The sequence below is a fragment of the Martes martes genome, assembly GCF_963455335.1.
Source record: "Martes martes genome assembly, chromosome: 16".
Classification (NCBI taxonomy): Eukaryota; Metazoa; Chordata; class Mammalia; order Carnivora; family Mustelidae; genus Martes; species Martes martes.
The window spans coordinates 53,118,483-53,133,184 of NC_137904.1; the positions used below are offsets into that span (position 1 = coordinate 53,118,483).

The following is a 14,702-nucleotide window of genomic DNA, read 5'->3' on the forward strand; positions in this document are numbered from 1 at the left end:
TTTTTTTTTTAATCTCAGGGAACCAGCTTTTGGTTTCACTAATTTTCTCTATTGTTTTTGTTTCCTATTTCATTTATTTCCATTCTGGTATTTATTATTTTCTTTCTTTCCTTATTTCGTCTTTAATTTGCTATTCTTTTTCAAGCTTCTTTAGGGGAAGCTCATATAAATATCACTTATTTTAGATTTTCCTTTTTTGCAAATAAAATAATTCAAAACTAAACATTTACCCTAAGCACTGATTTAGCTGCATTCCATAAACATTATGGTTACATTTTCATTAATTTTAAAGTATTTTCTAATTGCCTTTGTAAATTCTTTTTTGGCCATAGAAATTAGGTGTATTTTTAATTTTCTGAATATTTTAAGAATATAAGATACATATCTATTATCATTTCCAATTTAATTTCATTGTGGTCAGAGAATTTGCTGTGTGTGATTTTAACCCTTTAAAAATTTTTGAAAGTTGTTGTATGACCCAGAATATGGTGTCTGATTAATAATGGTCAAGTTGGTTGACAGTGTTTTTCAGATCATGTACATCCTCACTAATTTTCTATCTCCTGTTTTTATCAATTCCTGAGACAGTAGGGTTGAAATCTCATTTACAGGGGTGCATGGGTGTCTCAATCAGTTAAGCATCTGCCTTCGGCTCAGGTCATAATCCTGGGATACTGGGATCAAGGCCCACATGAGGCTTCCTGCTCAGCAGGGAGCCTACAGCTCCCCCTTCTTGTGTGCTTTCTCTCTCTCTCTGTCAAATAAGTAAATAAATAAAAATCTTCAAAAAATTTTTTAAAAAAAGAAATCTCATTTACAGTTTGTGGATTTGCCTGTTTCCCCTTTCAGTGCTGTCAGTCTTTGCCTCATGTATTTTGAAGCTCTTGAAATTAGGTGCTATATGTTAGGATTGTTCTATCATTTTTATGAATTAAGTTTTTATCATTATTGAAATATTCCCTTTTTTCTGCTAAGTTTCTTTGTTGTCAAATCTACTTGATATTAGCATAGCCTCCTCACTTATGATTACTTTTTTCATGGTTCATCTTTCTTCATCCTTTTACTTTTTTTTTTTTTTTTTTTTTTTAAATTTTATTTATTTATTTGATAGACAGAGATCACAAGTAGGCAGAGAGGCAGGCAGATAGAGAGAGGGGGAAGCAGGCTCCCTGCTGAGCAGAGAGTCGGATGTGGGGCTCGATCCCAGGACCCTGGGATCATGACCTGAGCTGAAGGCAGAGGCTTTAACCCACTGAGCCACCCAGGCGCCCCCATCCTTTTACTTTTAACATGTTTAAATATATAGTGTTTATTTTGAAAATATCATGTAGTTATACCTTCTTTTAGATCCAGTCTGACAATCTTTGTCTTTTAGATAAAATTTTTAAGCTATTTATATTTAATGTAATTACTGGTATTGTTGGGTGTTATTCTACTATTTTGCTACTTGTTTTCTATTCTCATCTTTTTTCTTTTTTCTTTTCATAGCTTTTATTTAATTCACTGAGTACTTATTAATATTCCATTTTATTTCTACTATTGTCTTAGTAGATATACCTTTTTCTTTTTTCTTTCTTTTTTTTTGTGATATGGAACTTTATTACAGTCTGCCTTGGTGAACTCTTAAACCAGTTTACCATAAAATATAAATGCCTTCATAACAGTGCACCTCTATTTTCTATGCCTATCCTGTTTCTAAATATAGTATAACCCCCCAAATATACTTTTATTATTTCTGATTTTTTAAAGATTTATTTATTTATTTTAGAGAAAGAGATCATGAGTGGGGGGAGGAGTAGAGGGAGAGGGAGAGAGAATGTCAAGCAGACTCCATGCCGAGCTTGGAGCCCCACATAGGACTCAATCCCAGGACCCTGAGATCATGAACTGAGCCAAAATCAAGAGTCAGCCACTTAACCGACTGAGCCACCCAGGTGTCCCTATTATTTCTGCTTTTAAAAGTACATTTTGTTTCAAAGAAATTTTAAGTCCAGTGCTCTTAATTCTTCAAGTTGTTCCAGGTTTGTGTGTGGTATCATTTTCCATCTGCCTGAACAACTTCCTTTAACCTTGCCTGTTGTTCATGTCTGCTGGTGACAGATTTTTGTTTGAAGAGGTCTTTAGTTCATCTTCAGTTTTAAAGGATATTTTTACCAAATACACAATTCTAGATTGACAGTTGTTGTTTTTTTTCTTACAGCACTTTAAAGATTCAGTATGTTATCTTCTGACTAGCATAGTTTCAGATGAGAAATCCTCATTCTTATCTTGTAAATGCATCTACCTTTATGGCTGCTTTTAAGATGTTATCTTTAGTTCTGTTCTTGCAATTTGATTATGATGTATCTTGATGTGGTTTTCTTTGTGTTTATCTTTTTTGTTGATTAGTCTTCTTCCACTGGCGGGTTTACAGTTTTCTTCATATTGCAAGATTTGTACCTATTATGTCTTCAGATATTTTCCCAAACTTTTCTCCTTCTGATACACAATTATACATATGTTAGATGACATGATATAGTCTCATACATTACTGAGATTGTTCATTAAATTCAGTCTTTTGTCTTTCTAGCAATCATTTGGGGATACTTAAAATGCTTTTTCTTCATATTCACTGATCTTTTCCTCTGTTGTGCCAAATCTGTTATTAATCCCATCCAGTGAAATTTTCCTTTCAGATAATATATTGCTATGCCCTGGGCTATTTAGGCTTTTTTTGGTTTGGTTTGGTTTTGGGTTTTTTTGGGTTTTTTTTTCTGTCTTCCATTTCTCTCCTCATTATGTTCATATTTTTATTTAAATATTTAGGTGTGGTTTTAATAGGTATTTTTGAAACATAATGGTAGTCTTTGTCTACTGATGTCACCTCTGTCATTTCTTAGTCTAACTCTATTGACTAATTTTTCTGCTATGACTTACATATTTCTGCTTCTTATGCCATCTTTTATTGAATGCTGGACATTGTAAAATATATGTTCTTGAATACTGGATTTTCCTGACTTCTTTTGAAAAATATTGAGATTGTTTAGGAAGCAGTTACTTGCAATGACCAGTTTGATCCATTTGAGGCTTAAAAATAAAAATAATAATAATAATAACTTTGTTAGAGCAGATTTAAAGTTGACTTTACTCTAAGGCTAGTTTAACCCTATGACTAAGTGTGACCTTCCTGGACGTCATGTGAGAACCATTCAGTCTGGCTGGTCAGAAGAGAAATATCCCTCAGCTTTGCATAAGCTTAGAAAATTGTTTATTTTAAATCTCACTAGTCACTTTTTACTTGACCTTGTAGAACCTTATCCATATATGCACAGCTCAGTATCAGCAACAGACTCAAAGGGAACAGACGTAGGTGTCTGGAGCTCTTTCTGTGCATAGCTCCCTTCTGTATGGTGCTCTGTCCCCACAAACTCCAACTGCCTCAGCCTTCCCAAACTCCAGTCTTCGACTCCTCAGCTCACAATCCTGCTATGCTATACTTTGATTCCCTTGCCTATGTTCAGGCTCAGATGTGCCTCCAGAAAGAAAGGTGTGATTGGAAGGTTTAACCTCACTTGTTTCCCCTTCCTTACAGGGTCACAGTCCTAAACATCCTAAAACAGTTTTTTTTTCCCTATATTTTGTCCAGTTTTCTAGCTGTTTACTGTAACAGATTAAGTAATGCCCCAGTCACTCCCATCATAGCCCAAGAAGAAATCATGAATTTTACTTATGCTTCACAAAGTTATAGCTTTATTTTGAGGTAAAATATAGGCAACTTCAAGTTTGGAAGTTCTGTAAATATTTTAAAATAAATTAAATATAAATATGTTCTATGAGTTTTCTGAAATTTTTTTTGTTTTTAGGGGCATGCACAGTTATATACTAACATCTGGCAACAACTGGCCATAACTGTTATTCACAGTGTTTGGAGAAGCTTCAAATAGATGCCTACAAAGCTTTTGAGTAGAAAATACTGCATAATAAGCTGAGGTTTATGTTATGTTTCAAGTATCTGGGAAGCATCCTTTTTCCTAAAGGCAGATATTTAATTCACAAACTAATGCTGTTATATTTTAAGGAAATTTATCTTTATAAGATCTGGACTTGCCTCAGATTTTAGAGGAGTCTCCTAATTCTCCTCTAAATTACCTTCCTGGAAATATGAGTGTCTGAACTTTCACCAATAATAAGAAATGGAAAATAAAGGAATGAAAGACTGTTTTGAATGAGGACTTAATGCAAAGTATCCTGCAAGGAAAAAGTAGCATATTATGATGACTAGCAACCATCGACACATTAGTTTATTTTTTTCCATTGAAGGTTTAACCCAAGATTTTGATAGGAACTGTGTAGAGAAAGTGGACCAATACATTGGTGGCTTTCTAACAAGGAAGAATGAACTGAGAAAGAGACCCTAGAAAGGCAGAGGGGAACTAAGTGCTTGGTGGAAGGTGGAGGGCATGACCAGCCATAATGGGAACAGTTGGGAAGAGCCAGAGATTAAAACAACAGCAATGACAAAACAACTTTGCTCACTTCAGAATTATGATTTTCCTCTCATCTGTTATTCCACATCTGTTCAGGCTATGCTGCAGATGTTTGAAAATTGTCCTTCTATGTAGTAATGATAGCTATAAAAATAAGACTTGGATTAAAATAACCATAACTTAACTTCATGCATGGAAATGTATAGTCAGTACCATCCTGAGAATAAAATAATTCAAAACATGTTTTAGGGATAGTTTGCATGATAAATTATCTGTGAATGTTCAACCATGCTAAACCAGAACTTTTTTTGTTTTTTGTTTTTTGGGTTTTTTTGAGAACAAGAGATGGGGAGAGGCACTTGGGCTGAGGGAAGGGGAGAGGAGAGGCAGAGAGGGAGAGAAAATCTTAAGCAGGCTCCACATTCAGCACGGAGCCCAGCTTGGGGCTCTATTTCATGAGCCTGAGATCCTGACCTGAGCCAGAATGAAGAGTTGGACACTTAACTAACCGAGCCAGGTGCCCCTAAACCAGAGCATTTTAGACTTATTTGAGAAGTTCAGAAATTCAGGCAATTGTAACTTAGTTTCACATACATGATAGAAATCTTGATGGGTGATAAATTAATTTTATTTCTTCAGTCACTCTTGTTATTCTCCAAAATAGTGATTCTGTTCTATTAAATATTAGCAAGATCTGGAGGTATTCATATATTACCAGCTGGCCTCACTTTATTTGTTTATTTGTTTTTTAAAAGATTTATTTATTTATTTGAGAGAGAGAGAGAGAGCGAGCACATGGGGGTGGGCAGAGGGAGAGGGAGAGAATCTCAGGCAGACTCCCCGCTGAGCATGGAGCCCTACATGGAGCTCAGTGTCATGACCCATGATCATGACCTGAGCCAAAATCAAGCGTTGGCTGCTCGACCAACTGGTCCACCTATGAGCCCCCAGCTGGCCTCACTTTAAATTCAACATTGGTGATTTTAAGTGGGCCCTAATGCTTCCTGGAGACCTGAGAGTCATACTGCATACCACGGTCCTTTCCCTTTCCCACTTTCCTAGACAACCATCCATACCCTTCCCTCCTACCTCAAATCTTCCACCCCTCTCTTCCACCGTCCTCATGTTTTCTGTGAATTTTTCCCCCTACTTCCCGGGAAAGGTGGAAGCAAGCAGAACTTGCCTCACTGGGGCCGGGTGTGATTTACGTGGACTCCTAGCCAAGGCCCTCTCCTCCCCTGTGCTCTAGACCCTGTCCCCTCTCCTTTACCCAAGAACATGTCTCCTCTGAGTCTCCGGAAGCACCGAGTTTGCCTTCTCTCCTGCCAGATCTCTCCTACCAGCCTGCACGCGTGCTGTTAGTTCTCTCATCGTACGGAAAACCAAACCAAACAAGTCAGCCCTTTGCCCACTTCCCCTGCAGCTTCCAGCCCATTCCTCCCCTTCCCCTCATGACAGAACTCTGGACAAATTGTATGTGCTCCCCTTCCCCTCCTTCTCTGGAGCTTCTACACTACACCACAACTTGCTATGTTCAAATCACCATCGTCCTCCGCAGGCTTAAGCCATATCCTTATTTTCCAGTCTTCATTGCCCATGACCTCTCCGTCCCTGCAGCAGCTGACCCAGAGGAATAGTCCTGAAAACACTTTCTTTACTTGGCTTCAGGACTGCATCTTATACTGATTTCTTCTGTCTCGGACCCTTCCTTCGGTTTGCTTTCCTCCTCCTCTCCGGCCTCCTGACATTTGCAGTACAGGGCTCTGTATACCCAGACTTCTCGGGTTCTTGTACACTCAATGCCTTGAGGTCTCATCCAGGAGCATCGTTCCGTCTACCACTTATATTCTGGTGATGTCTGAACTTATACTTCTAAACTAGACCTCTCCGCCGGACTTCAGCCTCGACTACCTAAACAGTCACCTCAACACAGAAGTCTAAGAGGCGTCGCCATGCTTAACATGTCCAAAACCAATTTCTCCATCTTCCCCCCCACACCAAACCTGTTCCACCCACAGTTTTCCTGATGAAAGATAATGACAACCCCACTTCTCTAGTCGCTTGGGAGAAAAATCTTGAAGGCATCTTGGTTTATCTCTTTTTATCCTACAGCATATGCAGTTGGCTCTACTTTCACATCTTTCAAGGAACCTGACCGCGTCTCAGCACATCTTCAGTTACGTCGCGGATTATGTGTGACAGCCTTCCAGCTGGCTGCTCTGCTGGGTTCTTGCCCCACACAGGAGCTAGAATAATCCTGTGACGACTTAAGTTCAATCCTGTCACTCTTGAGCTGAAACCACTTCAGTGACTCTCTGTTCCACTCAGATTAAAAGCCACATTCCATACAGTTGCCCACGACACCAGGAAGGGTCCGGCTCCTTGTTCTCCCTCAGACCTTATCCAAGGGAGACATTGCTCAGCGACCCACCAAACTGGCCGCCTCACTGTGCCTTGAACGTGCCCCTGCCTCTGGGCTTTTGCATCCAGCCCTCTCTCTGCCTGCTTTCCCTCGAGGTCCCCAGGACTCCTCCATCTCCTGCAGGTCTGCGCTCAGCGAGGCTTTCCCTGACTCCCACATCCTAACTCTGGAAACGACCCCCACCTTCCATCACTTCTCATCTCTTTCCGGCTTCGGCCTCTCCATAGCACTCGCTAAATATTGTCACTTCGGTCAGTTATTTCATTTACTCACTAGGATAGAATTTCCGTAAAGGTCGGGAGGAGTGTTTGTCTGCTTCATTCACCGTCCTCGTCCCAGTTGCCTGGAATGGATAAATGAATTAGGTGGTCGCAAAGGCACGATGTGAGTCTGCGGCATTCTGACACAGGTGGTCCTGCACAAACCAGCATCTCTGAGTCCAAGTTTTTTAGGGAAAATAACTTAATCTTTATGGCACTATCATTTTTATATTTTCTAGTAAATAAATATTTTTAAAGTGCTTACAGCAGTGCCTTGCACATGGTGAGAGCTCTGTAGGTGTTTATTAAATAAGCATAAAATACCTTATCGTGCATTTTGTGATTTAAAAAATATTGGCAGAGTGTGAACCACAACAAACTTTAGGAAGCTCAGAGTGGCCTCCATTCTATAATGGAGAGTGGCTTCCTTCATTATCGAGGTAGAATAACGTCTGATGGCTTAAGAGAAAAAATAGTAATAGTCACACGCCCTCTCTAGTCTGGAAAAACAGAACTACCCAGGGTACTGAGTGGGGCTATAGATGCAGAGAGATTTATGCAATAAAGTCTAAAGAATTGCTTTCGAGCTCAAGTCCGTAAAACACATGGCTATTGTCTTAGCTCAGTTTCTATAACAAAACACTGTAAACTGGGAGGCTTATCAAGAACAGAAATTTATCTCTGATAGTTCTGGAGGCTGGAAGTCTGAGCTCAGGGTGCCAGTGTATCAAGTTCCGGGGAGAGCCTTCCTCTGGGCCGTAGACTCCTTCTTCTTGTTATCTCCTTACAGGGCGGGAGAAAGCGAGCTCTATGGTTTCTTATAAGGGTGCTCATCCCATCCATGAGGGGATTCCACCCCATTACCTGATTACCCCCCAAAGGCCTCACCACCAAATCCCATCGCATTTGGATTAGGGTTTCCATGTCTGCCTCTGCCTCCATCCCTGGTTTGCTCTCTGGGGAGATGGCATGAGAACGGGAATGCAGGCGTGGCTAGGGGCAAAATGAAATTGGGATTGTGCAAGAGTTGATATCCTGAACCTTCAGCAAACACTGGTAGCCAGATCTCTGCCGCCCGGAAGTAGGCTGGAGGAGGCAGCTCGGGGCAAGATGGCCCAAGACAAACGTCCAGTCAGAGACGGGCAGGGAGAGTCCAGGCCCTTCTAAGACACCCATGACGGGACATCCATGCATCCAAAGCCTGCCTGTTTTAGAGGCCTCACTTATACAAAAGTTCACCAGATAAATGAGGAAAGTTTCTAAAGGGAAAAACAGAGACAAAAAGTGGTTGGCAAAGCAAATGCATAAAAGTAACTCAGAAAAAAAACAGACGCTCTAGAGAACAGAAAAATGTTTGGGTGTGTGTATGGACATTCAGAAATGTATTAAGTGTATGTGGATCTAATAACCTCAGCAGAGAGAGGCAGGCAGTGTGCTCAGCCTGACTGAGTACCCATGCTCCACTGAGGGGGGTTAAAGTGGCTTCTTTACGTCCCAGCTGTGTGGCACTGGGCAAGTTACTTAACCTCTCTGTGCCTCCGTTCCCTCATCTTAAAAAGGGGATAGACGATGCTACTCAAAGAACAACAACAAAAACCTCTTAGAAATTACGAATAGTATGGTAGGATTTTTTTTTTAATCCAACAGAAAGTTTAAAATTAGAAGTCGAGAACTCTCTGTGAAAGACCAAGAGGACAAAGAAATGGAAGATAGAAATGATGAGAAAAAGATGATATACCTGAGCAGCCCAACAGCAAAAGCTGCAGAGACAGACGGATGGACAGACAGATGGGGGGGGGCGGGGGAGAGACCTGGGAACAGAGAGAGGAAACTTCGAGAGTAATGACCAAAGCTCTTCCAGAAGCAGAGGACACAGTCGGGTCGGAAGGGCCTCTTTGGTGCTTTTGCACAATGAATGAGAAGAAAGGCCCAGTCCAGGCGTGTCATGGAGCCATTCCGAGCACTCAGGATGCGGCAAGCCTCCCAGAGGCTTCCAGAGAGCAGGAAAGTGGGCCCCACGTGGAGGACGGGAACTTGAGTGGCAGGAGAGATAGTCGAGTTCTAAGTAATGTAGACTTATTCTGGGAAGGCCACCCTCCTTCCAGGACATGAAAATTGTTTGATGTCGATATATTTGTCACTTTAAAAAAGTAGCCCTTGTGTGTTAGGCAGAGTGGGGGCACATGTCTTTGCTAGGTGAGTCTCAGAATCGCCCGTCTGCCTCTGTCCAGGAGCACCTCGTTCTTTCATCTTTCAACAATGGGAAGGAAGATGAACTTGACCTTTTCCAGTTTCTCCCCGTCCCTTCCCCTCCCCTTGTTGCCTTCTCTTCTCCTTCACTTCTCCTGCGGTCCCTCCTTTACCTTCCGAGCCTCACACTCTTGCTAGGTCTATTTCTGTCTCCTCTTCTCGCTTTCTCTTTCTCTCCACGGAAGTCTGTGTTTGTCTCATAATTGGCAGGAGATTTTTTTTTCTTTTGCTTTTTGCTTTTTAAGTGATGAATAGTTGGCGTGAGATCAAAGCCAAGCCCTGTGGTTTTCTGGCTGCCCCAGAAGGGCGGCGCAGCTGGCAGCCGTCCCAGCTGCCTGGTGATAGGCGTGTGGAAGAGATACCAAGCTCACAGGTCACCGTGTGTGTGTGTGTGTGTGTGTGTGTGTCTGTGTCTGTGTGTGTGTGTTCATGTTCGTGTGTTTTTCAGGCCAACAGCAGGCTGAAGCAGATTGAGAAGGAGTACACTCAGAAGCTTGCCAAATCTTCACAGGTAAGAATGTTGAAAGAAAGAAAAAAAAGAAGCAAAAAGCAAAACCAAAACAAACAAAAAAGAAACCTACACATAAAACTATTTGTCCTTTGGAGTTAAACTTAATTCTCTTCAGTGTCTTTATGGGTCAGTATCCCATTTTTTGATGATGGATAAATAATACATGCTTTTAGTATCTTAGCCTTCTTAAAAGATTTTTTTTAACCAGGCATATTGAACCATTTGAACTAACACATCCACACACACACACACACACACACACACTCTCTCTCATGTTGTAAAACCAGCCAGTGCACTTGAACAAGCCCAGGCTGCAACATATTTCACAAGGGCGGGAAATGCACACCTACATTTGTGATGTAAGCAATTTGATACCATCTGTGCTTTTTTGCAATATTCCATTTAGTTGTACCTGAAGACTGCTTAGCAATAAAATTCAAAATGATAAGTGTTCTAGGTTAAATTAGCTGCTCAACTGTTGACTCCTTTTGGGGAAAAGGAGAGTGATTAAGTCCCTATATTATATATATCTGGCTTCCTGGTCTTGCTCTAGCAGTTTTAGTAGAAGGCCAACAATTGAATGCCTGTCTCAACTCGACATATGATGCTTAAAATACCTTTTCTGTGTAAGCTGTTATAATAATATCCTATAGTGTCATTTAGGGAATCCCAAGCATTCCATAGTTTTATGAGTAATTCTAGAATAAAAGATGGTAATTTTCATTGTATAGATGGATAGGTTAAGCCATTCACTTTCGTGGGCATCATATGTAATGATTTTAAAATCAGCTCTTCCTGGTAATTTCGCATATGCACAGTGATGTGTGGCCGTGAACTGAAACTTCTGTGCCATTTTGTAAGTTAACCACACAGTGGTTGTAATAGCAACACAATGACAAAACAGTAATAAAATCACGAATTTTATGGGGCACTAACCATGTTGACTCCGTGTTCATTCATGATAACTCTGGGGTTAGGAAGTATTATTGGCCCCATTTTCCCACTGAGGAAACAGGCTCAGAGAGCTGAGGTCATGCGGGTTAGCAAGTGACTAAGCCAGGACCCCTCCTGGATTGGACTAGAGAGCAGAAGCTCACACCCTGACGCCACCAGCCTGGCTCAGTCCGTACCACCACTACCACCACCCCCCGCCGAACTCTGGGGATAACTCATAAAATTTCTTCGATTATACAATTATTTCTAAAATGTGCATATGCCATATAATTTACATCCCACAAGGAAAGCAAAATGTCTCTGTCTCAGTGAGGACTTACATGCATTTACTTAAGAGATTATGATATGTCTTGATTGCCATCATCCCAGACCTTCTTTGAAGAAGGAACATGGGGAAATGTTCTTTTAAATTCTTTTGCAAGACTCTTCATATAAGAAGAATCTTGTAATCAGAAGAAACATTGTGACTCCTGAAGTTACACTTTAAATTAAGACATGAAAAATAAGTAGCTGGCGTACTTACGTCCTGCTTATTTTGCATTATGTTAAATGGGGGAGGCAGACCGAAAGTGAGATATAAGATAGCTAATAAAAATGCTTAAATAATGAGAGTGTAAACAGGAGTATTTAAGTTTATCTAAAGGAATGTGTGAAGAAGCTTGATTAGTTCATATTAAAGCAAATTAAACGTCAGTTAGTGTGGAAGAAAGCCTACAGCTTTGGAGTCCAACCGACCCAAATTTGAATACCAGCCCTACTACCTATATGACCTTGAGCGAGTTACCTGGACTCCCTGGAATCTGGTTTCCTCATTTGTAAAAGGAGGGGGTAGTGCTTACCTCACAGGCTAGTTTTAAGTATTTAGTAACGTAAGGCGAAAAATAGTGCTTAGTAGAGAGTGCTTAGTATACAGTAAAGCATTTAATGGCTGTTAGCTCATATTGCAGCAGGATGAAAATGGAAATAGAGACAAGGAAAGAGGGAACAAAGAATAAAAAAGATACGGAAGGAACAAGAAGTTATTTTTAATTTATTTTTGGGTATTCAAGAATCGATCAAATCTCCCTCCAAAATTTGGAGAGGCACAGGGGGTTGCTAAATATTTTCCCAAGTAAAGACATGAAGAAGCAGGAGGAGGAAGAAAAGCCAACTAGTGACAGCGATCATGTCCTATAGCCATGGTTCATACATCAAAGGACAACGCAACACTAAATAGGAAAAAAAAAAATCTTTGAAAGAGTATAATTACATAATAAAAGACAGTCCATCCTCCTCATAAAAGGTAGGATGACGACCTTACATTGATAATATTTTGTTTGTCCACCTCTAAATACATGTAAACATTTATATGTATATAAGCATATGTGTATATTTGTATCTGTGTACTGGCATTTGGGAAACATTGGTCCACAATCCAGTCGGTTCAAAGGAACAGATTATTTGAAAATGAACATTACAAACAGAACCATAGACTGACTTTTTCTGTTTTCTAGTGATGGTTTGCTGGGATCTCTAACTCCTATCTAAGTTGAGGATAACGCCAGAAGCAAAGTTGCTTAACTCTTTATCAGGTTTAAAAAAAAAAAATCCCTCTCTGAAAAAAAATTTTTTAAACAATATGATGAATATATTTATAATGAATGCATTGTTATCCAGGAGATCATCTGGTTAAATTCGGAAAATATTTTAAATATTTTCCTCCCTTAAAGGAAGTCACTTAATCTTTGAGATTTTATCAAGCTTTTAGGATCTAATGGACCATGAACACCAAGCCCGTGGCATACCCAGGACTGTGCCCCTTCTGAGATTCTCCATGTTCATCATGATGGCAATGACTGCATCATCTCTGGGCACACTCCCAAATGTGATTTCCATCAGAATCACAACTTTGTTCTTTTTGTCTTCATATGACATTTTCACCTTGCCTTTTCAATGTTAGCACAGTTGTCCCCATTCAGCTGGCTCACCTGGCGGCCATTTTTCAGAGAAAGATATTGCCATGTTGCAAGAAGACAGGTCGCTTTGGACAAGACTAGAGCTGGAATACCAGTAGAGCTCGCCCACTGCCAAGAACCTGGCTCCCCCCAGTGTCCTCACTTGCTCCCACGTACCTGAGGCAGATTATGCCTGGGCATATTCCACATGTCCCTCATGCCCCCAACCTTCATGTCATTCTCCAGGGTGGCAACCCAGAAGCCAAAACGTGCTGGGGAACCACTCTTCCCACTTGTTTGATGAGGATCTCAGTGTCCACCAAATCTTCCCAAGTAGGCCCTGCTATACTTTAAAGAGGAGTTTTGTAAAAATCTCAAGCTGTACTACAATCTGGAAAACATCAGAGTGAGTTAAAGAGGAAATCTCAGCCTCTGTTCAGAATCCTATTTCTAAGACTTAATAAGAACCGCTAAACATTTTTTGCAAAGTGTTAAATGCTTAGCAATAATTAACTATTAGAGCTTTCATGAGTTAGGTTGCTTATGGCATCAGCTTGAAATAGCTTTCCTTTTGCTTCCCAAAATATTAATTTTTAATATTGCATGGAAATATTCGAATCCACATCTCTCTCTGAAGCGAATGCAGGGTAAACATTCAGTTGAGTGGTGACATTTTAATTATGATTCAATCAAAACTGGTGGGGTTTATGGTTGCATAGATTAGTTCTGATTTTTCTCAGAAACTTTTAATATCATTATTCTATGGAAAGGCTAGATCATCTCAATATAACTTGTCAGGTGGTTATTATTGTTATTTACTATGATTATAGTTCTACTACTTAAATATTAAGTGCCAGTTACATGAACTGAGCTAAGATGAATATAGTCTACAGTCTTTTACTCTATGTCTACAACCAAGTGAGTTTTGTTCTTTACCCAAAGCATATTAAGTTAGTATTAATTGAGATCTTAAATCTCAATTCTGGCTTTCAAAATTATGCACCTTTCAGCTACCTCTATATCCATCTCATCTGTCAGTCTATCAACCACTTTATCTACTCACCTACGTACTGTGATTCACCTTAAATGTTTTGACACTCTTCCTAGATCATCTCCATCAGTTTTAAAATAACTTCCCAAAGCTAATTCATCTTCGTCAGTTTTTAGAATAACTTTCCAAAGATAATCTCATTACTTCGTCCCAAGAATCTCATCATTCCCCCCAAGAATGTAAGGTTTCATTTTCCACACAAAAATAAGCATGCTCTCCTCAGAACATCCTGGACTTTGCTCATAGCTCCTTCCAAAACCTGCATTTATTTCTTTTTGATGTACTCTTGTCATTAAGCTTCTGAAAATGAGAGATCCCTGTTTCTTGCCCTTATGGTCACTTGAAGAACCCACAAATACTTTTATCTTCAGTCTTGGCCAATTAAAAGCTAATCTAATCTTACTGTTCCTTAAAGCAACAAAATTACTTTGTACTTTAAAAACATACTACATGATTGTGGTAGTGGATATATGAATCTGGACATGTGATAATACTGCATATCACTAAACACACACACACATGTACATACATGCACATATGCACACACACACACACACACGTACCAAACACACACAATGAACACATGACAGACTTAAGCTTACCCCTTTACAAAGTTGTAGTTTACTTAACTTGAAACCCTCCAATAGTCATTGAAATAGTGAGTTATTTTTACTATTTGGCTCCATGCTCTTATAAAATATCAATCTTAAGTTTCATGTTGGGCCAAGGAAATTTGGCTCTTTCTTATCTCTGGCTCCTCTTGCTCTGTGACTGTGAGTGAGTTGATTATTCTGTGCCTCAGTTTTTGACATTCACTATAAGAATTTAACCTTCCCTGTTTCATAGAAGTGCTG

The 14,702-nt window shown here is 39.9% G+C and overlaps 1 protein-coding gene across 1 annotated transcript in view; it reads left to right on the forward strand.

The window, feature by feature from the left end:
- CEP112 (centrosomal protein 112) overlaps window positions 1–14,702 on the forward strand; it is a 416,538-nt gene that overhangs the window by 312,197 nt on the left and 89,639 nt on the right. The window contains exon 22 of the mRNA XM_080825467.1: window positions 9,847–9,909. Within this exon, the coding sequence (XP_080681593.1) occupies window positions 9,847–9,909 (63 nt within the window). The remainder of the gene's footprint in view (window positions 1–9,846; window positions 9,910–14,702) is intronic.